This window comes from Microtus ochrogaster, chromosome 7 (assembly GCF_000317375.1).
Source record: "Microtus ochrogaster isolate Prairie Vole_2 chromosome 7, MicOch1.0, whole genome shotgun sequence".
Lineage (NCBI taxonomy): Eukaryota > Metazoa > Chordata > Mammalia > Rodentia > Cricetidae > Microtus > Microtus ochrogaster.
In genome coordinates, this window is record NC_022014.1 from 59959140 (window position 1) to 59984299 (window position 25160).

General features: G+C 45.9%; 1 protein-coding gene across 2 annotated transcripts in view; it reads right to left on the bottom strand.

Annotated features, from left to right (window-relative positions):
• Positions 1 to 10309: 10309 nt before the first annotated feature.
• Pitpnc1 (phosphatidylinositol transfer protein cytoplasmic 1) overlaps positions 10310 to 25160 on the bottom strand; it is a 265425-nt gene continuing 250574 nt past the window's right edge. Inside the window, exons 9-10 of one of the 2 annotated variants that reach the window (XM_026780775.1) lie at positions 20571 to 20689; positions 10310 to 15276 (exon numbers count right to left, since the gene is read on the bottom strand). In XM_026780775.1, the coding sequence (XP_026636576.1) occupies positions 15271 to 15276; positions 20571 to 20689 (125 nt within the window). In that variant the 3' untranslated portion in view covers positions 10310 to 15270. The remainder of the gene's footprint in view (positions 15277 to 20570; positions 20690 to 25160) is intronic. The other variant, XM_013347522.2, reaches the window with a different exon arrangement.

The following is a 25160-nucleotide window of genomic DNA, read 5'->3' on the forward strand; positions in this document are numbered from 1 at the left end:
TATATATAGTTATTTTTAAGACAAGGGCTCTCTAAGTAGCCCCGGCTGGTTTTGAACACACAGAGATCTGCCTGTCTCTGTCTCCTGGGGGTTTAAGGTGTGCACCCCCACAGCTGGCTCAAAAATCTGTATTCGTGCAAGCAATTCTTCTCAAGCCGTGCTCTCTATGTGGAAGTTACAGATGGATACCCTTGTGTCTGGGAGGGAAACTGCAGCCCGTCAAATGTGATCTTGGAAGCTTACAGAAAAAATGTGCCTTCCTAACAAACTAAAGCCATCCTAGTCTTCATTTTCCCCGAGGGAGCCTCTGTGCTGTGGCTCCAGAGTTTCCTCTGGGAAAATGGCTGCTGAGCTCTCCTCTCGGGAGATGGAGGAATTCCACCTTCTGAACCTTCTTTTCTACTTTGTGTCTAAGTTATTTTTCTTTTTTTGGCATGGCGAGGAGGAAGAGAATCTCACTCAAACCACTTAAAAAAAATTGATTTGGAGCTGGACAATGGTGGTGCATGCCTTTAATCCCATCACTGGGGGGGCAGAGATAGGCAGATCTCAGTGAGTTTGAGGCTAGCCTGGTCTACAGAGTGGGCTCCAGGACAACCAGGGCTACTCAGAGAAACCCTGTCTCGAAAAACCACAAAAAAGAAGGAGGAGGAGGAGGAGGAGGAGGAGGAGGAGGAAAAGAAAAGAAAAAAGAAATTGATTTGATTTGGGGCTGGTGAGATGGCTCAGTGTGTAAAGGCACTTGCCACCAAGACTGACAAGCTGAGTCCCACATGGTGGAAGCAGAGAACTGACTTCCAAATGTTGTTGCCCTTCTGATCTTCACATGTGTGCCATGACATGTGCATGTGCACATACAAACACATGATAATTAAAATGTAAGGAGGGCTGGAGAGATGGCTTAGCAGTTAAGAGCATTGACTGCTCTTCCAGAGGTCCTGAGTTCAATTCTCAGCAACCACATGGTGGCTCACAACCACCCATAGTGAAATCTGGCGCCCTCTTCTGGCCTGCAGGCATATGTGCATACATGGAGGCAGAACACTGTATATATAATAAAGAAACAAATCCTTACAAAAATTAAAAATGCAATAGAAATGTATTTGTATTTGGATCTGGATTTGAAGAGTTCGTTTTTCAGGCACTTAGTATGCCTCTCTGAGGACATTTGGCTTGATTTTTTTTTTCTCCTCCTGGGCTGGAACTGGCTATGTAGCCTGGGCTGGTGTGGAATTTACAAAGCTCCACCAGCCTCTGCCTCTCCAGGTGCTGGGATTAAAGGTGTGAGTCACCCTGCACGGCTGTTTGGCTTGATTTCATGTAGAAAAGAATCATGGGAGAGTTTCCACCAAGGCTTTGCTTTGAAAATGGACACAAAGGCCGGGCGGTGGTGGCGCACGCCTTTAATCCCAGCACTCGGGAGGCAGAGGCAGGTGGATCTCTGTGAGTTCGAGACCAGCCTGGTCTACAAGACCTAGTTCCAGGACAGGCTCCAAAACCACAGAGAAACCCTGTCTCGAAAAACCAAAAAAAAAAAAAAAATGGACACAAAGTTAAACTGTGTGTCAATCACCTCTGCCCAGCCTTCTTCAAGTGTGGAGGGCGGCTTATCTTTCTGATGCAAATGAAATTTGGTGCATCAGAAAAAAGAGAAGCTTGACATTTTTGTATTCAGTAATAGCAGGTCAGTTTGCTCAGGGAATCTGATCATGGATAACCAGAAATTAGCCAGGTTTTGTTATTTTTTTAATGACCTAAGTACCCTCATTGAATTCTCTTTGTAGAATAAAAGAGAATTCTTTTCACAAGTGGCATACATGAAAATTAAGGAAGAGTTTGTGGATTTTACTTTATATACATTTATTATTCTTTAAATAAATATATATATATTTGTAAGTATTTGATATTTTATTTATACTTTTGTTTTTCCAGACAGAGTTTCTCCTGGCTGTCCTAGAACTTGCTCTATAGACCAGGTTGGTCTGGAACTCAGCAATCCGCCTGCCTCTGCCTCCTGAGTGCTGGGATTAAAGGCATGTGCTACCACCGCCTGGCAATTTTACTCATTATTTTATATGTACGAGTGTTTTGCCTTTATGTGTGTGTTGTACCATATACATGCAGTGCCCATAGAAGCCAGAAGAGGGCAGATTCCCCCAGAAGGAGAGTTATAGACAGTTGTGAGCCATGGGTGCCTGGAATTGAACCTGGGTCCTCAGCAAGAGCAACAAGTGCCCTTAAATGCTGAGGTGTCTCTCTACCACTCTCTTTCTTATTCTTGAGATATCCCTTTCTTGTTACTTAGGACATTATTAACGGTTTTTGTTGTTGTTTTTTTTTTTGGCAGGTGGGGGTATCTTTGGGAATGACTCAGGTTGAGCATACAGCCTAGTTGACAGAGTACTGGTATGCGCGCAGGAAGCTCTGGGTTCGTATTCAGCACTGCACAAGCCAGAGACGTTGTTGCATGCCTGTTATGCCAGTGAATGGGAGGTGGTGGCAGGAGGACCCTAAGCTAATGGTCATCCTTGGGTACTAGTAAATTGGAGGCCAAGCAGAGCTACATAAGACTCCGTAACAACAAAACAACAACAACATCAACAACAACCCCAAAGCAAAGGAAGCAGATTTGTGGAAATTTAGAAACAGATTCTGTGGAATATTCCTTTACACTGTCATTGGGTTAATAAAGAAACTGACCGTCCAATAGCTGGATAGGATAAGGTTAGGTGGGAAAACCAGACTAAGGACACTGGGAAGAAGAGGGGAGTCAGGGTAGTCGCCAGCCAGCCAGAGGGGGAATGGGAAGTATAAGATCAAAGAGAGGTAATACCATGTGGCAGAATGCGGATTAATAGAAATGGGTTAATTTAAGTTGTAAGAGCTAGTTAGTAATAAGTCTGAGCTTGTCAGTTAAGTATTTATCATTAATATTAAGTTTCTGTGTCGGTTATTCGGGAACTGGCAGGCAGGCAAGAAAAGTCCACCTACGAGGTTTCAAACTAACCGAATGTGTAGAATGTGATTTTAGACTTTGCCCTTGTTATGTGTTAGAAATGAGACCAGTGCTTTACTCATGCGAAACATTCTGGGTTTTAAGAATGATGCTCACATAACCCCAGAGTATCGGACACAAGGCAGTCACCTTCCACCTTGTTGTAGAGCACACACGTGTGAACAAGAATTCCAGGGAAGAAGCTGTGTCTGCCAAGGCCGGATGACTGCTAGAACTGTGGGAACGTGGAGAGGCTGGAGTGTTGACAATCACCTTATCTCAGGCTCGCTTTAGCCCCGAACAGCCACTCAGTGTCCGCCTGTGTCAGAACTAACAGCCTTTGACTAATAGATAAAAACCCTTTGGAATCTACTAACTTAGTAGACAAATAGCGTCTACCAACACAGAAGGTAACAGACAGCATCTGAAGCCTACAGGAGAGATTCCCCAATCTTGTTGTAACCCATCTCTCTGATATTGTCACCAATGTTTCTTTCTTCTTTTTGTCTATGAACAGGTCTTACTATGTAGCTCTGATTGTCCTGGGACTCACTCTGTAGACCAGGCTGGTCTCAAACCCACAGAGATCTGTCTGCATCTGCATCCTTAGCGCCACAAAGCCAGAGGACACGAATGGTCAGAGGAATGAGGTACTTAGCAAGTTTCTGCAGGGATTGGGGAATTACAGCTGCCAGGCAGTGGTGGTGCATGACAGCACTTGGGAGGAAGAGGCAGGCAGATCATTGCGAATTCGAGGCCAGACTACAGAGTGAGTTCCAGGACAACATGGACTATTATATAGAGACACCTTGTCTTGGAAAACAAAATAAATAAAAAGATAATAAGTAAATAAAAATTGAAAAAAGTGGGCCTGGAGAGATGCCTTTGTAGTTAAGATTGGTTGTTGCTCTTGCAGAGGAATTCGGTTGCCAGAACTCACTGTGCGTCTTTCAGTCACCTGCAGCTTCACTGCAGCTTCTCGAACCAAGCTACAGACATGTGCACATAGACTCAATTTAAAAAAATTAAATCCTGAAATAACTAGCAATGGTAAAATGTCATTATCTCAGGATGCAAAGGAGTAGAATACCTTCAAGGTGACACTGGAAAAATTCAAACCAATAGAAATCTTGCCAAATTTCCAAGGGTCGTTCAGAGACAAGGCAGCGAACACTTCTGGCCCCATGAGTGGCTTTATCTGCATTCTGCGCCCCAGAGCAGTGAGCTATCTTTGGAAGCTCTCAGAACAGGGCTGCTGTGTGTGGCACAGCTCGACTCTCCAGGGTCGCCTGTGTGTGGTCAGCTGCCAGCAGCTCCCACGGACCATCCCCTGGGAGTGGGAAAGTTATTTTGGGATAAGATTTCAAAATCACCCAGATTTGTCTGCTCTCAGACCCCCTCCAGTGAGAGTGGCTAAACCTCTCGTTGGGGACATTTAAGGAAGTCTGTTCATTATCTTAGTGGGGCTGCAGCATTGATGTCATCCTGAGTGTGGCAAAGCTGTCCAAAGGCGACAAGAATAAAGTTGCACACCTTTAATCCTAGCACTCAGGAGGGAGAGGCAGGTGGATCTCTGTGAGTTCGAGGCCAGCCTGGTCTACAAGAGCTAGGTCCAGGACAGACTCCAAAGCTACAGAGAAATCCTATCTCAAAAACAACAGCAACAAAAAAGACGAGACCCAGTGAGAAAATTTGAGGATCAGGCTAAACACAACAGTCCAAAGGCAAGAATGGGAACAAGTTGCCAGGACCAGCTCTGGGGTGGGAGTGGGGGTTCTCAACAATGAGGTTTAAGTAGCCATGCTTTCTGAGAGATGGAGAAAGATTGGAGGACTGGGGAATTGGGTCAACTGGGGCATGGTAGGCAAGACCAGGCATGACTGCCAGTACTACAGAAACCGAAGCATATGATGAATCACTACAGTCCCAGTGGTAGGAAGGTAGAGGCAGCGGGGTCAGGAGTTCAAGGTTATCCTAAACTAAAGACCCTCTGAGGACGTGAAGCCCTTTTTGACCCTTCAGGGGCTGGCTTCGTAACAAATGAGTTTATGAAACTGCTTTCCAAATACAAAGGCTGAGTGGGTTACACCAGGAACATTAAGGGCAGAGATGCCCCAGTTGCAGGGGAAGATGGACAAACAGGTCAGTGTCTACCAACTGGACATTTGAAGACAAAGAGTTTTATCAGGGTAAGAGGAGGAGGCGTAAGCCCAAGTCTTTGTGCCAACCTTAGGTGGACATGATTACTATTAAAAAAAAAAAGTATCAGGCCAGGCGGTGGTGGCGCACGCCTTTAATCCCAGCATCTGGGAGGCAGAGGCAGGCAGATCTCTGCGAGTTCGAGGCCAGTCTGGTCTACAGAGTGAGTTCCAGGACAGCCAGGGCTACAAAGAGAAACCCTGTCTAGAAAAAACAAACAAACAAAAGTATCTACTTATTATGTGAGTGGGGGGGGGGAGTGGAGACACACATACACCACTGTGTGAGTGTGGAGGTCAGAGGGCAATGTGAAAGTCAGTTACATTCTGATGACTCTTCCATAGAGCCCCACCAAACAAAAATGCCTCTGACCTCTAAGCCTCTTGTCCAAGGACAGGCAGTTCCTGAAATCCTGGAGGGTGTTGTCTTTGGGAGATAACAAGTCACACGTTTTCATTCCCTAAACAAGTTTGTTTGCTCTATCTGCACCAGTGCTTGATCACATGTGGATGGGAGGTGCATAGGCAGGAAATACATCAGGATGTGTGCTTGCCCCTGATTGGACCTGATGGGAAATGCAATGAATTATAGGTTTTTCTTCTTTCCTTCCTTCCTTCTTTCTTTCCTTTTTTATTTTTTTTAATTTTTCAAGACAGTGTTTGTTTCTCTATGTAACACCCCTGGCTGTCCTGGAACTCACTGCAGCTCAGGTTGACCTCGAACTCACAAAGATCTGCCTGCCTCTGCCTCCCAAGTGCTGGGATTAAAGGTGTGTGCCACCACCAGCCAGATGGGTTTTCCTTCCTAAGTCCATGCAAAACTTGATTCTGGGTCATCTTCTGGAAACCCAGAGAGGGACCTGTTCAGAGCCCACTCACCTGGCCAGTATTCAATTAAAGTTTGCTTCAAATTTGGCTTTAAATTGTGGTCCTGGTCTCATTCTCTATCTGTGGGATTGACAGCAGCTTGCAAAAGTCTGTTCTTTCCTTCAATCATGTGGGTCCCAGAGTTTGAACTCAGGTTGTCAGGTTTGGTGGAAATGCTTTCTCTGCTAAACCATCTTGCTGGCTCCATAACTGGTTTTCATAGTTAACAAAATGATCCCTTAAATCTCAGGTGCTTGCCGGGCGATGGTGGCGCACGCCTTTAATCCCAGCACTCGGGAGGCAGAGGCAGGCGGATCTCTGTGAGTTTGAGACCAGCCTGGTCTACAGAGCTAAGTTCCAGGACAGGCTCCAAAGCCCCAGAGAAACCCTGTCTCGAAAAACCAAAAAAAAAAAAAAAAAAAAAAAAAAGAATAAAGAATTGCTGTGGTCATATTACAATAGAACGGCAACTAAAATATAATCCTTCTACCTTCACCTCCCCAGTGCTAGGATTACAAAGGTGTACCACCACACCTGATTTATGTGGTAGTGGGCTTTGTACATGCTAGGCAAGCACCGTACCTACTGAGCTACACCCCTGACCTCCTCCTCTAGCTTTTCTCTTTTCTTTTTCTCACATGCTGGGAACAGAACAAGGACATTGCTGCAAAGTACTGACCTGTTCCAAACTGTGGTTAGTTTATTATTTATCAGCCTGACCACAAACTTCAACATATCTGGGAAGAGGGGATCTCAACTGAGGGATTTCTTTTCTCAGATTGACCCACGGGCATGTCTGTGGGGGCACTTTCTTGCTTGCTCGTTGATGTAGGAGGGCCTATCCCACTTTGGGCAGTGCCATCCTTGGGCAGAAGGGTCTGAGCTGTCTGAGAAAGGTAGCTGAGGAGCTGGAGAGGTGGCTCAGTAGTTAAGAGCACTGGCTGCTCTTCCAGAGAACCCGGTACAGTTTGTAGCACCCGCATGCGGCAGCTCACAACCTCTTTTGGCCTCCAAGGGTATTGTACTCACACATGCACGTTTCCACGCACAGATACACACACAATTAATAATAGAATGAAGTGTGTGTGTGTGTGTGTGTGTGTGTGTGTGTTGGGGCAGTAGACAGGAGAGAGAGGAGAGAGAAGGGGGAAGAGAAATGGGGGAGACAGAGAGGAGAGAGAAAGATAAACCTTGGTCTCTGGTCCTGGGCCTCCCTCAGTGACAAACTATATTAGCTGAAATAAACCCTCTCTGCAAGTTGCTTTTGGTCAGTTTGCTGGATGTTTTTTTGTCAATTTGACCCAAGCTGCAGTCATCTGATAGGAGGGAATCTCAACTGAGAAAATTCCTCCATAAGATAGAATTGCAGGTAGACCTGTAAGACATTTTCTTAATTAGTGATTGATGGGGGCGGGCCCCATTCACTGTGGGTGGGGACATCCCTGGGCTGGTGGTCCTGGGTTCTATAAGAAAGCAGGCTAAACAAGGCGTGAGGAGCAATCCAGTAAGTAGCGCCTCTCCATGGCCTGTGCATCAGCTCCTGCCTCCAGGATCCTGCCCTGTTTGAGTTCCTGTCCTGACTTCCTTCAGTGATGAACAGTGGTGTGGAAGTGTGAGCCGAATAAAACCTTTACCTTCTCAATTTGCTTTTTGGTCATGGTGTTTCATCGCAGGAACAGAAACCCCGACTAAGGCAGTTGGTATGCTATTTCTCACAGCAACAGCTAGAACACCTCCTTTCCCAGGAAGAGGAAAGCAGGTAAACCCTGGGATCTGAACGAGGCAGTCGATTAAACCGCACATGGTGGAAGAGAGAATTCATGTGTAGACAAGTTAGGCAGAAAATCAATCCGTAGCTCTGAAAACAGAGCTTGGTGGATCCATCACACACCCGGGTGTAGATGAAGACCCAGGCTGTCCAGGCAAAGCCATCAAACCCTCCAGCTGACCCTGGCAGTTTCATGGACGGCTATTTCAACCAGGTTGTGTCCTGAACTTTGAGACCAAGGTGCAGTTGGAGGCCAGAGATGGAAATATCTCGAGGAATGCGATGACCGTAATGGCCGCTGAGGAACTCTTCGAGAAATACGTGGGTGTGCATAAGTCTGAGGTTAGGCCTCGGCAGGAAGACATTTGTGAGGAAAAGCTCTCCTGAGGCACTCGGGACCGGGTGTGTCACAAGCACCTAGACGCTGAGCGTTAGGCCCGCAAATATTTAACAGCCCCATATAGTTCAGCCCCGTGAGGCAGCCTCCGCCCAAGAGCGCAGGCCGAAAGCCAGCCAGCAGCAGTGTGTGGGAAGTTTGTGTGTTTTGAATACAGAATTAAAAGGCAGGATGGGGGTGTAATGGTGAAGTTGGAGCTACAAAAGGAAACATGTTTTAGTTAATTGAATTGATATCACACCACTCATAGAACTTGAGTGTAAGCAGCGTGCCTGCTCCATTCAGAGGTCAGACTGTGACAGCTTCTTTCTTCTTTTAAATTGCACCTACTTATTTATTTATTTGTTTATTATGTGTGTGTGTCGAGGTCAGAGGTCAACTTCTGTTAGCTGATCTTCTTCTGACTTGGGGGGCATAAACTCAGTCGTCAGACTTGACAGCAGGTACCCAGACTCACTCAGCCAGTCAGCCCAAGATTGTGGCATTTCTTCCAGGATTAACTGGAAGATGAGTAAGGGATGTGTTTCTGCACGAACCCCAAAGAGATTAGTGAACCAGGGACAGGGAATCATTTCTGTCCCCATACTCACCAACCCCAGATGACCCTCTTATAAACAACCAGAACTGCCTGAGATAGCGAAGCTGTGGCAGGGCAATTTTGGCTTGCCAAAAAAGTGACCCAGTGTGCCCTGGTGGTGGCGCATGCCTTTAATCCCACACTCGGGAGGCAGAGGTAAGTGGATCTCTGTTAGTTTGAGGCCAGCCTGGTCTACAGAGGGAGTTCCAGGACACGATCCAGAGCTACTGAGAAACCCTGTCTCTGTGAACCAGCTGTGGGGCTGGAGAGATGGCTCATTTCTTAAGAGTGCTTGCTGCTCAAATATGGGGACCCAGGTTCAGATCCTAGCAGCCATGCCTCTAACTCCAGTTCTGAGGGATCTGATGCCCTCCTAAAGACACACAAACACACATAAATAAAATAAATCCTTAAAGAAAATGGGTGGTTCAACTAGGGTTGTGTCCCCAGTCCTATATAAATGATGTGTGCCAGCACACACCTGAATCCCAGAACTAGATAAATGGGTCAGTGCCGGTTTTTTGTTTTTTGTTTTGAGAAAGTGTTTCTTTATGTAGCTTTGGTGCGTGTCCTGGAATTCACTCTGTAGACCAGACTGGCCTCGAACTCACAGAGATCACCTGTCTCTGCCTCCTGAGTGCTGGAATTAAGGCGTGCGCCACCACTTCCTGGCTAATTCAGTGCTCTTATAACCACTGAGCCATCTCTCCAGCCTTCATAAACTTCTTTAATTCAAAATTAACAAGGAGCTGGGTGGTGGTGGCGCATGCCTTTAATTCCAGCAGATGCAGGTGGATCTCTGTGAGTTTGAGGCCAGCCTGATATACAGATATACAGAGTGAGTTTCCAGGACAGCTACAACTACATAATAGAGAGACCCTCTTTCAACAAAACAAAACAACAAAACGACCTAACTGGTCTGTCTAACTCAGCAGAGTATTTACTTATTTTCCTGGCATCCCCAATGATCTGAATTCTAGTTCCAGCACGTGTGTGCGCGCACACACACACCCCTAACTTGGCATGGAGTGGATGTGGCTGGCACTCCCAAGGATTCCTGTAGGTTATGTGATCTCACTCTATGAACATTCAAGTATCTGACAGGTGGATAAGGGAGTTTATACATTCATTTTATGGGAGTCAAGACAGGGTTTCTTGGTGTAGCCCTGGCTGTCCTAGAACTCTCTCCGTAGACCAGGCTGGCCTCAAACTCACAGAGATCCACCTGCCTCTGCCTCCCAAGTGCTGGGGTTACAGGTGTACACCACCACCGTCCAGCTTTTCCTTTGCTATTTTTTTGGCTGGAAAATTACGGACACCGGGGCTTTTCCTCCCAATGGTCTTGCATGTGAGGCCACGTATGTCCATCAGTAGGGGAGGCATGCTTGCACATAAGGCCATAGCACTGTGTACAGTAATCGGCTTCTTCCTTCCCCACTGACTGTCCCATTAACACTGGTTAACAGTCCCCTGAGACTAGTTGAGAAAGAGGAAGCTAAGCTTGGGAAGAAGATTGCTTTGTACTTTATTTACAACAGAATGTAAGAAAAAGTAAGCTATCAACAATAATAAATAACGGGGGCGGGCATAGACGACAGTACAGCCATAGAATGACACAGACGGATGCGCGTCCCTTCCGCTCGCCTTGCTGGCAACGCTCTGTGTTCCAACACTTGGTCCTTCAGCGGTGGCAGTGGTATTTTATAGAGTAAGTCAGCCAATCAAGATCTCAGCTCGAAAATGTAAACACTGAAATTACACTGGAAAGGACATATACATGGCAACATGGATAACGCCAACTCAAGAGAACCTCCTCTTTCTTTGGGGGACACAGAGAAACCTAAAGGGAGACTTGAAATTCTACACACACCACTTCAACTTGAAAAACAAGAAGGCGGGGAGGCTTACGGTGAGCATAACTGCATGGAGTTGCAGTTAAGGGGTGCTGTCTCTAACGTCCTCCACGAATTCCTCCTTTCACGGCACGACATCCCGCGAAGCTTGAGCAGTTAGACAGCAGACACGGACTGCTTTGAAGGTGGCGCCCAGAAGAACCCAAGCTGTCTCGCATCTGTGTGTCAACACCACGTGATGGTGTCTCACCAAGAATGAAGAGCTTAATGTAGTTTATTTATGTCAATTTATAGCCCAGGCCAGGATTTTGTCATTGCAACTATGGCTCAGACGGCCTACTGTCACCTAGCCACCTAGTCGGGTGACCGGCAAAGCATGGGGAACGGACGGAAACCATTTAGCTAGCTACTCTCCCTGGGATTATCTGCTCAGATGGACAGGATAGTCAACCCTATGCCAGCCTTTTTCAAAAAGGAAATTCCTATCGACCTAAGCCAGCTGGCAGCCTGGGGTCTGTCACCTCTGAGCAGCGCAGAGATACTGAAGGAGGTGGGATTTCAAAGCACTCAGAAACACCTTAGCCTGGAAATTTCATTCAAATGGGTTTTTATCAAGATGTCTCTTAGTTTACAGTTCATTGCAGGCTGTGAAAAAAAGCGACATGAGTACTTGTAGGGGTATCATTAAAATTATATCTGTGTGTGTGCGTGTGTGTGTGCGCATGCATGTGTGTGTGCGTGCGTGTGTGTGTGCGTGCGTGTGTGTGTGTGCACACCACTGTATGTAGCGGTTAGAGGACAATTTACGAGAATTAGTTTTCTTTCATGTGCGACCTGGGGCTTGAACTCAGGTGGTCAGGCTTGGTGGCAAGTGCTTCCAGCCCTCTGAGCCATTCTGACAGCCGTTGCTTGTGTGTGTGTGTGTTCATTTTGTGTTTGCGTCCATTCACCCACAGTTGAGCTAACTTATTTCCACGCCCCAGAACACGCTGACGCACACCTGTAAATAAATTAAAACAATTCCCCACATCGATGCGAGGACTTTACAAACAGACCCAGCAACAAAGTGGCCACCGACAATGTCGCGGCTTCTCCTCTCTCTCTCAGTTCTTCGTTTTGCGTTCTCTGACTGCAGCCCGAGAGGAAATGCTCTTCAGACGCAGCTTCAGACAGACCTTATGCAATAAGACACCGCAAAGCCTCCTTGAGCCAGGAAAAGCCCGGACAAAGCGACAGTGCTGTACCACGCCTAGAGCTCAAGGGTATTGCCTATCCGAAAGCCACCTGGAGTAAAGACATGTATGGCCATTTTAGTAGCATCCACCAACATCGGAGATGAAGAGGGTAAACATAGGTACTATCCTATGGGTTACTTCCTTCAGTTTGGCTACCGGAGACTTAGAACTGTGGTGCGGAGCTCACTATACTGCATTTTGTCTATGTATATATATGTACAGGTATAATACAGTTTTGGTGAACAAAGTTGGAGGTTTTCACATGGCAGACAGAGGCACTGAGTTAAGGACTCTATTTCCCCCTCAAACATGCTTAGTAAATTCAAGTTTCTGCTATATTTTTTTTGTCTTCCCAAATTTCCATCATGCAGCCATTTTGTTTCCATCCTCACAAGAGTTATTCCTATGTACACATTCATCGCGGGCTTCTATCCCACAGGAGCGGACTCGTGTCAAGACAGAGCGAAAAGATACTTGGAAAATCAAGATTCAGAAAATATAGAAGTCAGGTATGCTTTGTGATGACGGGATTACATATTCAAAGCAGCTAATGAAATATCCAGACTCCCACCCCTTCCTTATTTGTGGCACAGGCAAACCACACGTAGGCAGAAAAGCTGAACACACGCGTGCTGGTTAAGAATTACATTATCAGAGGTTAGCGCCGCAATTGGTGACAAAGGTGTTGGGCTGACTATAAAGGAAAGAAAACCCACAAAAAGGGAATCAGAAAGTAGCTTTTCAAAGTGAACCAGACTGCTGACCTTGACAACAAAAGCTGGCATAGAAAAGGGAACGTGGCATGGTACTGACACAGAACCTCGGCGCCAGATGGGCTAACCACTGCACGAAACCAATTTGTACCATACGAAAACCAATGAGCCCACCCCAGCCCGATTTCAGCTTGCAAACGGGGAGCAGATACATAGACTCTGTGTCTTCTGAAAGGGGAATTTTGCTTTTTAAAGCCAGACATTCTCACTGAGTACAGCCACTCGGAGAGGAAGCCGCTGAGAAGTCCAAAGGGTTCGAGGAAAGATGACGACTTCCCACAAGCGAGATTCATGCTTCTCTACCATGCAAGGAAGGGCACCCTACTACGGCACGGCTCCCTTAAGGGAAAGATAAACTGGTGCGCAGAGCTATTTGCAGTTTTCTTTTGAGTACTGGGCGCAATATCCATCTACTGATAAATGATCTAGGCACACTCAGCACTCCAGTGCTGGGCTCAAGGGGCCAGCACCTGTGCCTTGGGGAGAGGGCGTGGCCCCGAGAGACACTGGAGTGCGGAGCACTCAAGACAGGGTGCGGGCAGGGAAGGAGAATACACTCCTCGGTCTGTTTACTTTCCTTTGGGATCTGTGTTGGGGGTTATTTTCTTGCCTGAGGTTGGAGGTCACAGTCAGAAAGGACAGCTAGGACATGGGCTCTGGAGCTCCCCAGCCCTCTTGTTCACCGCTGACATTCTGCTTGCCTTCCTTGTGGGTTTAAAGGCAGTGAGGGGCAACTGTGACAGATTTCTCCCTGCCACTTTGACGAATGACCTTGCCAGCCTGGACTCTGACGTCCATTTCACCGTCTCTCAGCAGTGAGATCAGGACAAAGGGGGCATTTATGACCGCGCCTCTGTACGAATAGGACTCGGTGATTCCAATCATGGAGACAAGGTCCCCAGGTGACTGTGTCTACTGGCTCCCCCAGACATTGCCAATTGCACTGTTTCCTTTTCGCAGGGTTGGGGAGGGAGCCCAGGGCCGTCTGCATGCTATGCAAGAACTCTACCATTGAGCTACACCCCAGCCCCCAATATTTGGATTGTAAGGAAGGAGTAAGAGAATGTTTTCTAAACCTGGTGATCGGCATCCCATTCCATGTATGTCTGGGTGTTACTAAGCACTTTTAACCGGGTGGGGAGGATTCTTTTTTTGCAAGGTTTGGACACCGGACATTCTGACAGTGGTTAAGCCCAGGTAACTTAGTCCACTCTGAACTTCCTCAAGTGGGAGATTGTCAATGAATTCTTTTTAGTTCACTGAAATTTCTGAGGAAATGGATGATGGACACTCACAGGCCAAAGGTCAAGCTTCATTGGTACCTGAAGAGGAGGTGTTTGTCTCACCTGGGGCTCTCAGTTTCCAGATCATTCCACATTATATCAGCTATGATCACAGTCATCCAGGCAAGTCTAAAAATTTGAGAGGCCACCAGGGTACAAAAGGGGAAATTACTAAGAGACGGGAACAGATGGGATCTTTATTAAATTCTATGAAAAGGTATAAAGAAGTCATTGTTTAATTGCACTTGGAGCCTCTAGAAATTGGTCATTAAAATTTTCAAAAATTTAAGGAGTTGATTAGGCCCCAAATCCTGAGTCAGACTAATCAAAACAGGAATATTGAAAACAATTGGCATTCAAGTATTGGTGGTCAGCAGTCCAAAATTTATCTATTAGGCGAGTGACACCTGAGAGTATTTTCTTTTTTGTTGTTGAGAATTTCATGTTTGATGGGAGGAAATTGACTTCATTATTTTACCACATCTTACAAACATAAAAACAAAACAAAACAAAACAAAAAATCAACAAAACCGGCTTCACGGCTTTCCATCCATTCACCTGGTTATCATTGAAGCCCACGTCAGACTCGCCAGGGCCCCCACACATAAATCTATAGATGCTGTGGGGTTTTTGTTTGATTGTTTTTGATTCAGGGTGTCATATAATTTTTTATATAACTGAGGTTAACCCTGATCTTCTGAGCCTCTCGTCTAGCTAACCACGCCGGGGATGGAACGTAGGGCTTCGTGCAAGCTCCTGCAGCCCTTTCCTGGCTAAGTTCTGTCCTCAGCACCCTCCTGTTTTATTTTTCCTAGTCTTACATCTCATGTTCACTATGATGCTGTGTGGCACATGTAGGGGTTCTTGCTATCTGTTAAAATATTTAACCACATGCACACTCTGAAATCAAAGGACATCTGAGTGACGAGGCAGTCCTTTCCTCTATCAGAGAATTCTTAAAAAAAAAAAGCCTCAAATGAAAATACAAAACCCAATGGGATGTTCACATGAAGTTACTCTGACTTGGGCCGACATGGCTTTTCAGAAGAGTGGACACCAGGTAAATTCAGGGTGGTTTTTTTCTCGGGATCCGGAAGTGTGAGTGTCTCTGGAGCAGATTTTTTCCGGGGCCGGTCTTTGGGAATGGACAGGAATTCTGGCGCATCTGTGGAAAGAGGGGTGGACGGGGCGCTGGATGGGGCGCTGTGCACTGAGGAAGGCAGCAGGGCAATGCTGGAGATGGAAATGGCGGGTGGGAAAACGCCGATTTTCTTGTTGGTGGCTTCCTGAGTGGCTCGTTCGAATTCTCGCACTTCGTCCATTGTCATGTCTTCAAAGGGAAAAGCAGAGAGGACAATAAACAGTTACCAAGCAGACGTGCAAACGGGTTCACCGCTAAGTCTGGGGACTGTACCGTGAAGGAGACCCCCTACCCATCACACACCCCAACTGGTTTTGAAAAACTAAGCCCTTATTCCCCACTCCCACTGCAACCCTCATCTCTGATACTGAAAAGAATATTCTTTTTTTGGATATCAATTCAAGGATTTTCGAATGACTCTTCAATTAGTATTTAGAAATTACTGAAATACATTTTTTTAAAATTATTTGCTGTGGATGTGGTGGGGTGGATGAGTGGGGGTCGGAGGACCACTTTCAGGAGTCAGTTCTTCTGCTATCGGAAGTCACTGGATTGAACTCAGGTTGGCAGCCTTGGCAGTGGTAGCTACCTTTACTCAGCAAGTCATCTCATCAGTTCAATTAGTAGACTCCAAAAATATTTGTGTGTGTGTGTGTGTGTGTGTGTACGTGCACACATGCACCTCCGGGTACACAAAGGAGCCGGAAGAGGGCATCCTTTGACAGAGTCTTTCCCAGAAGCTGCGCTCACATTTTCTACCCTCTGGGTCCTCCTATTTCTACCCCCTCTCCCGTTAGCTAGAGCTGCAGGCTTTGCGGGGTGCCTGGATTGTTACCTACGTGCCGGGATCTGAATTTCAGTCCAGCACAAGAGCTCTTAATTGCTGAGCCATCTCCAGCCACCTCAGTTAGTATTTTAAGTATTCCAAGTCAGTATTTAACGAGGGAGTGTAAAACCAGATCCAGTAAATGTGTGCAAGGTGTGTGTGTGCACGTGTACGTGAGTGTGTGAGGCTGTATGGGGCTTTTATTAGACTGGGCCACACCCTCCATACAAAGGTCATTAAAGCAATCAGTGACCTTGCCAACATTACTCTCAAGTTTAGATTGCCAAAGAACCAGATATCTTTAGAGGGCAAATTCAGGCCAAATCTCTGTACTCAGCATTTTATCCTCAGAACACACTTTTTGCACTCTGAAGGTCACAGGGCTGTTATTGTGATTCAGCAATAAATGCTGATAATTGCTCCTCAAAAAGGAAAATAAAATCACCCCCCAAGGCAGCAAAAGGAAAGCAAAAGGAAAGAGAATAAAAAGAAGGGATTATCTAAAGGGATCATGGGGGGGGGGGGAAGAGGGGACATGGCTTGGTATCCAACAGCTAAGCCAGCAGTGCCTTCCTCGTGTTTTAGGTGTTGGGTTTTCAGATATATGTTTAAAGTTTTTATTGTTTGGGACTGGAAAGATGGATCGGAAATTAAGAGCACACACTGCTCTTCCAGAGGGCCAGAGTTCAGTTCCCAGCACCCACACCAGGCGACTCACAAGCACCTGTAACTAGTATTGAGGGAGGGCCTGTGGAGGATAGAGGACTTTGGGGGGTTGGTTCTTGCCTTCTAGCCTGTGGGTCCCAGAGATCAAACTCAGGTTACCAGGCTAGGTGGCAAGCACTTCTACTCACGGAGACATCTTGTAGGCCCTTGTCATTGTTACTATGAATTAAGTCTGGCTATTTCTGGCATCCTTTGGTGATGTTTCTTACTAGGAGCAGAGAAGACGGGTAACTGGGGCTATCTAAACGAGCCTGGAGTTAAGGCTTGACCTTGGAGTAGAGTGGAGCCTGTGAGCTCTCTTTCTCTACTTCGGCTCACATAGGTTCATTCTTTCTGGTCCTCGGGGGCTCAGACTTCCTGAATGATAGTGCACACCTCAACAACATGCCTTAGAAATGTGGACATGTGGCACTAATAGTAACAACACAAAGATGATCAATAGATGTCCTTGTGTTGCTGAGGACCAAACCCAGGGCCCCCGGGTGCCAGGCAGGAGCTCTACCAGGGAGCGACCACTGGATTTTATAACGTCAAAACAATAAAACCTTTTTCGTTTTTTAGCTTTGAGAGATAGGGTTTCTCTGTGTGGCTCCAGCGGGCCTGGAACTCATTCTGTAGACCAGGCTGGCCTCAAACTTAGAGATAGGCTTGCCTCTGCCTCCCAAGTACTGGGATTAAAGGCATGTGCCACCATGCCCAGCTCAAAAAACATTTTCCATGAAATGAAATCTGTAATCATTTCCTTATGAAATTATTAAAATTTCCTGAAAGGGAATATTTTTTACAAAGATTAAGAAATTACAACTGTGTTGACATGATGCAAAATTTATATTATTTTAAGAGAAATTATACCTGTAAACTCACTACTTTTAAATAAATAAAGGAGATTAAACTTCTTTAAAAGCAGCATTTACTTGGAAATGAAATTGGTACTTTATAAATATAATAAATTTTAATATAAAAAATTTTAGTGCACCAGGATATATCTTAACACTACTTGATTAACAAGTGGCAGAAAACATTGTGATACTAGATGTATCCAGCAGGGGGCAGAAATGACACAGAGTATAGAACTTGGATTTTTTTTTTTTAACTCAGAGTATCTATCTTCCTTGGAGGTTTTGAAACTACCGAATTGTCAATGAGACTGTCCTTTTTTTTCCTCTCTCTCTCTTATTGCTGTGTTCATGGATGCTAATTTTGCTTACTTCCACCTTTGTTCATGTTCAGGGTGAAAATTTAAATTCCATTTTAGCAGCCATAAAGGTTATTATTTTTTGTTTTTCGAGAGGCCCTTGGGTAGCTCAGGATGTCCTCTGCCTCACTGTGTAGCGGAGGATGACTGTGGATTTCTGATCCTCCTGCCTCTACCTTCCCAATGCTGGACTGCAGGTGTGTGACGCTAGCCCTAGTTTATGTGGTGTTGGGGACGGATGGAGCTCAGGGTTTTGGGCATGACTGGCATTCTGCCAAATGAGCTACACCCTGGTCCCCTATGTGGTTTTATCACTATTTATAAATTTAAAATTTTTTTTAGTTTTAAACTTAAGTGTGTGTATGTGCGTGCGTGCGTGTGGTGTGCGCACATGAAAGTGAAAGGGTAACTTCTTGACGCCAATTCTCGCTTTCCAGAATTACACCGGTTCTGGCAATCAAACTGCGGTCACTCGGCTTGTATGGCAAGGGCCTTTCCCTGCTGAGCCATCTTGCTGGCCCACCCATGCAGATTGTATTTGTGGTGCAAACAGTCTCTCAACTTTAACCATCCGATGAAACAATACGATCGTGAGAAAATAAGCGATCCCCGATTCCATGAAATTCCAAAGAGAGAGGGCAATCTCACAAGACAGGCATTGTGCCGAGATCACGGCAACAATGGGTGGTTTACAGCCAGAGACTCCGTGGGCCGCCTTTCTGGATTATCACCTTCTCCTGCACAGTAAGATGACTTAGTGCTAATGATGATGAATTAAAACAGAAAGGAACTCATGCAAAGGCCTGAAGCTGTAAGCTCCCCCATACCCCCATCTTGAGATAGAGTCTCAGACTGTAGCTCAGGCTGGCCTCCAACTCCAGGCAATCTTCCTGCCTCAGCTCTCAGCCACCAGGCCGGGCTGAGACCCTGGAAACAGTGGTACTCAGCGCCCTTCAGGCATCCCTCGTCCCTCCCTCCCCTGTAGCTTTCATTGTCTGGTCCTGTTTATAGTGAGCAACGTTCAGAGCAGTTGATGGGCACTGTTTGACATTCCTAAGAGAAAAGGTAATCAAAAGTAATGGAAAATTCGGGACCGGTTTCCTTAAGGGATATTCCTATCTTTAGAACAGGAAAAGGCGTGGTGGCGAGGCATCTGACCAAATCAGGGCGTACCTTCGGCAAATCGTGCCCCAACATTTTTCTGCAAAACCCAGAGCATGCAATAGGGGGGAGGCAGGGCTGGGGCGCTCTCAGGCTCACGGGTGGTCACATGCATCAAATGCCGTGCACTAGCCTGGCGAGGCACAGTCAAAAGACATGCTTCAAACATTTCCAAAATGTTACCAAAAAGTCTCCGCAATTCTAAAGCCTTTGTCACAACAGCCACCTCTCAAGTTCTGTAATTATAGTCTTATTTTTTAAAAAAGATTTGTCGCGTATTTATTTACTTATTTTGTGTGTGTGTACATGTGTGCATGTGTGCATGTGTGCATGCAGTAGTGCCTGAGGAGGACAGAAGAGGGCATTTGATACTCTGGACCTGGAGTTGCAGACAGTTGAGAGCCACTAGACGTGGGTGCTGGGAACCGAACCAGGGTCCTCTGAAAGAGCAGCAAGGGCTCTGAGCCATCTCTCTAGAGCAGTGGTTCTCAACCTTCCTAATGCTGTGACCCTTTAATATAGTTCCACATGGTGTTGTCACCCCAGGCATAAAATTATTTTTGTTGCTGCTTCATAACTGTAATGTTGATACTGTTACGAATCGTAACGTAAATATCTGAATTTTTGGATGGTCTTAGGCGACCCTATGAAAGGATCATTCAGCCCCCAAAGGGGTCGTGACCCACAGGTTGAGAAACACTGCTCTAGACCCTACATTCTCATTCCCTAAAAGGTAAAACAGAGAGGTACCAGCCATGTAGTAACTACGTTCTTGAATTTTAAAGTGTCTCATACATATTATCCCAGGGCCTGGACACGGCAGACACAAGAACTCAAGATGTTCTCAGAGAGATCCCAGCTCTGGTTGAGACCCCTATGGTTTAGTATTAATCCCTTGTTATCTACACCCCCTCCTCACTAGCTGGACTGGCTGAGAGATAACTTACATTTAAATTCTGGTGTATAACCTGTAGTCAGCTCTCATTAACCAAGGCTGTCTAAGGCCTTTGGTAAATCCCAGGCCCTACCTACTACACAGCATTCCCGAATCCCAGCTGGTCCCCTGGTTACCCTGCCACCCCTGACACATACGTGGGCATGGACTGCAGCTTAGTTTTGAGATTAGCCTAAGATTAAAGGGAACTGATTGAGAAAAACAGCCCAGAAGAGTCGTGGAAAGCCTTTCGAAGCCTAAGAAACCTAAACCCCGGAGCACAAGGGTTAACTATGCCCTGAAAAGCCTGTCATCTGCTCTGCTATACATCTGACAGGCACCGTCAATCCTATGCTGGTTTATGATTGGCGCAGGTCATCTCACGGGCTCCACCAAATGTTTCCACTCTCTGTGTCCTGGGTTTTACGAGCGGGTTAGCCATGAAGTTAAGCCCCTTGAAAGAATGGAAAGATCTGGAAGACACGGGTGACTCAAAGAAGCAGCGGGCATCTTCACCCACTCAGGGGACAAGGCTGTGTTTTCCCAGGAGGCTGGGGAGCCAGCGTTTTTAGGGTCTGACAGATGGGTTTCCGGGTCTGTTTCGCACAGCGTGGGCAACTCGCTTTGAACAGTCTACATACACTGGTCTGCGCATGGCCCTCTATGTCATCCACAGTGGAGGAGTGCTGATTGCAAACTTTTATGTTGGTTTGTTCATGCATGTTTTTCTCGTATTCCCGAACATCATCCATTGTCATATCTGAAAGAGGTCAAGACGTGGGCAACTTCCGTTATTAAATACAAACTTTAATCGGGGGCCCTTTAGGGAGAGACAGTAGTAGCTCAGCAGTCGCCAAACAGGTCTTAAAAAACTAACTTTATGGGGCAAATCATAAAGTTAGGTAAACCAGCCGCAGAGGGAGTGAGGGCAAGGAAGTTTAGAGTGGAAACCGTTTTGGGGGGGCCTCTTGGAAAGTGAGCTGGGTGGGTGAAAGTGTTAGCGAGTGGGCTGTGCAGAGCCTGAGATCTCCTAAAGTTGTGTTAGAAGATCCCTTTCAGGGACAGAGGGGCAGGTGTTTCTGGTTTAATACTTACCTTAGGGTAGAACTTTCCAGAGAGATCTAAGGCATTGAGTTAGTGCATTTGACAGAGCAAGGGCACTTTCATTGCTATGGCACGGGACAAGCTGTGGAGAGCAGACCCCAGGGCACTCACGGGCGTGTGTGAGATTTGGCACACTTCTCATACAGATGCACTTTTGCACAGAACAGGAGGGGTCCGAGAGTACGGGTCTTTGAGACTAGTCTAACAGCTCGGGAACGGCTGACACTATTCCACCCACATCGATCTATAAATACAACTGCGCACACCAGCACGTTTGGCTGGAGTCTCCAGCTTTCCAGTGTTTCGGGATAATGAGCCCTTCATAATGGTTTTCAGCAGGAGACAGGTCTGTGACAGTTTCTGGTTGAGTCAACGGTGGGAAGGTGCTCTGTTGGTATCTCTCTAGGAAGGGGGACGGCAGGGAGGCTGTGAAACATTCCATCTGCCAGGACCTGATTCCAAATGTCAATAAAGATCGGGTTGAGAAATCCTCTCTTATTTTCACAGCCTTGGCTCTTGGGAGGCCAGAGGCTTGTGACTTCGAGGCCAGCCTGAACTACAGGAGACCTTCTCTCAAGACAAACAAAAAAGAGCAAAAGCAACAAACAAAAAGAGAAGACCAAGAAATCTCTTTTAACAAGTGAAATGCATAAAATTGCTATTTTTTTGGTCTCACTTTAAATGTTCCCTTTGTCTTCCTCCCCATCCCTCACTCTCTTGCTATTCTGCAGTATTTTATCAGCTATTTTCCCAGTCCGGCAACACTGTCTTGGTGGAAGGAATTTCACTGCCTGCCTCTTTACCAACCAAGAAACTATGCAAAAAAAAAAAAAAAAAACAACAATAACAACAAAAAGAACAAACAATTGCATCACCTACCACTCTATCTCTGATTGGCTCGGTGGGGGATTTGCAATACGCATTCCCAGCTGGAGCTTTTCCCTAAGTATCTTCTGCGGCCAAGGTCTTTTTATATCAATCCAAGTGTCATGTGAGCTCTCTTTGCTTCCAAAGGGCAGACCTGCCAGAGCTCATGATTTAATTCAGTGTGGTCTGGGCCGGGGTGGAGCATGGCTCACAATCTAGGCCTGGGCTATTTTATTGAGCTGATGCTGTCCTTCCCACCCCTCTGGAACCATCCATCAGGAATGCTGTCCACAGCAATGGAAGGATTGAGAAGGCTAAGCGGCAGGCTGGTCAAGCAAGGACATGCTCTTCTTTTAGAAAACAGGTTACTGACAAGCAATGAAAGGATGCTGCTTTAGGCTGAAGACAGAAGGGCCTTAATCAACAATAACACATTCCACAAGACCAAACCCCACGATTTCAATGACTGATCGTTAGTAGTTCTTAAACACAAACATACCTGGAAATGAATACAAATTACGAGTTTAAAATGGAAAGTGGTTTCCTTGTGCACATGTCATTAGCCACTTAATTGGGGAAACGAAACTCGGGGAAGGCCAGAGTTTACTATTTCACTTTACTGAATCCCCACAAAAACCGTTCTTTATCTGCAATTAGCTCACCGTGAAGGGAGGGACTGAGCACAGGGCAGACTCTGGACTTTCAGAGCTGTCTCGATTTAACCTGGGTAAGACAGGGTTTAGAGCAGGGATGATCAGTGTCTTGTTCCTAGTGGGAAGCTGAAAACAACTCAAGGGATTGGTGGTGCCAACCAAGGACAAAAAGAAAAAAAACCAAACCAAACCAAAATGAGGCAGATGAATACTTAATCCTGGTAGGAAAGGTCTGGATATATTTAGAAACACTGAAAGCATCTATTTTCTTCTTTGTTTCTCCTCTCTGTTTGTTTTGTTTTTGCTTTTCAAGACAGGGTTCTTTGTGTAGCTTTGGAGTCTGTCCTGGAACTTGCTCTGTAGACCGGGCTGGCCTCGAACTCACAGAGACCCTCTTACTTTTGCTGGCATTAAAGGCGTGTGCCATCACCACCTGGTTCTCTCTGGTTTCTTTCAACAGGGTTTCTCTGTGTAGCCCTGGCTGGAACTCACTCTGTAGACTAGGCTGGCCTCGGACGCAGAGATCCTCCTGCTTCTGTCTCTGAGTGCGAGTGCTGGGATTAAAGGCTCGTGCCACAGCTACCAGGCCTGAAAGCATCTATTTCTCTCCCCAACCCCTGCTTCTACCTTGCCTCCCGAGACAGGATTTCATGTAGCCCAGACATCAAACTCTCTGTACCCTAGGACCCTGACCTCCTGATTCTTCTGTCTCTGCTTTGCAAGGGCTGGGTGATGCTGGGGCTTCCTGCTAGGCAAGCTACTAACTAAGGAGACTCTCTTTACATCTTGAAACAGTCTCCACCCACCACAAACACACATGAACCTGAGGGCAATGTGTCAGTCCTCCTTGGTAAGTTATGGAAATGCTAATTAGGTGGGAAAGTGCCAGTTTGGATCACCTGGTTAAATGTGCTGTTTTTGCATTGAATATTACCTCAAAATCCATACACAAATCATTTTTTAGAAAGTTCAATTGCATATGCCCAATGACAGAGCATACTTCCAAAGACAATTCATCCTTGTCACTGATTGATTTTTCAATATGAGTAACTTCTAGCAATTTAATGCAGAGCTTTGCCAGAAGCAATGCTTTCTGAGATTATCAACCAAACTTCTAAAAGTTTTTGAAGCATGTGTATATATGTATGTATGTTTGTATGCATGTGTTTGTGTATGTATGTATGCATGTATGTGTGCTCGTGTATGTGTGTATGCATGCATGTGTGTGTATGTATGTATGCATGTATGTGTGCTTGTGTATGTGTGTATATATGCATGTGTGTGTGCTTGTGTGTGTGTTTGTGTGTGTGCGCATGCACACTCCATATTGCACATATGTAGTCAGAGGACAACTTGTAGGAGTCTGCTCTCATTCTCTCCTTCTACTACGGGAGTCCTGGGTATTGAACATAGGTCGTTAGGCTTAGAGGCAAACACCTTTACTACTGCGCCATCGGGCTGGCTCTCAGACAAATTCTAAATGCAAGAAAGCCTATGCCAATCACTTTTCAAATGAACTCTTAGATGATGACTTTGTTTCTGGTTTTGAGACAGGGTTTCTCTGTGTAACAGCTCTGGCTGTTCTGGAACTCCCTCTGGAGACCTTGAATTCACGTCTGCCTGCCTCTCCCTCCTGAGTGCTGGGATTAAAGGTTTGTTTGCTCTGTTTTAGGCGGGGTCTCTCGTAGCTGAGGCTGGCCTTGAACTCCTAGACCTCCTGCCTCCACCTCTCAAACAATGGAATTATAGGTGTGTACCACGATGCTCAATATTATCACCATTATTCTATGAACTTATTTGGCATAGGACGGCCTTGAACTTGATAGGTAGCTGAGGATGACCTTGAACTCCTAATCCTCTTGCCTCCAACTCCTGAATACTGGGATTACTGTTTGTGTATTGTTTATGCAGCACTGGGGATTGAACCCAGGGCTTCATGCATACTAGACAGGTACTCTACCAAGTAAGCTACATCACCAGGCCCATTTTAGTGTGTGTATGTGTGTGTATTTTCTTGAGACAAGGTCTTTCCTTGTAGCTCTACCTGTCCTGGAACCTGATCTATAGACTAGGCTGTCTTGGAACTCAAGGAAATCCACCTATATCTGCATTATTGCATTACTTGGTATGTGTTACCACATCTGGCTTCCTTTTAGTATTAAAAATTATATTTATATGGATGTTTGTGTGTATGCCTGTGGGGACCAGAAGATGCCCTTAGATTCCAGGAGCTCCTGGTGTTTGTGAGCTGCCTGACATGGGTGCTGGAAACCAAACTCCAGTTCTCTACAAGAGCAGACAACGCTCTTAACTCTGAACTATTTCTCTAGTCACTGAATAAAATGCTTAAAAACTATTATTTATTAACCCAGTCATTCAAATAATGCCAGGGTTACGCTACGTAAAAATATGAATCCAAGGTGAGATAGCAGGCAAAGTTGTTTGCCACCAAGAGCCTGATGACCAGAGTTCAAATCCCAGGACCTGCACGGTAAAAGGAGGAAACTAACTTCTTTATACCATGTATGAATCCAAAGAGTCCTGAATTCACACGCTTTATACCATGTATGAATCCAAAGAGTCGTGAATTCACACACACTTCATACC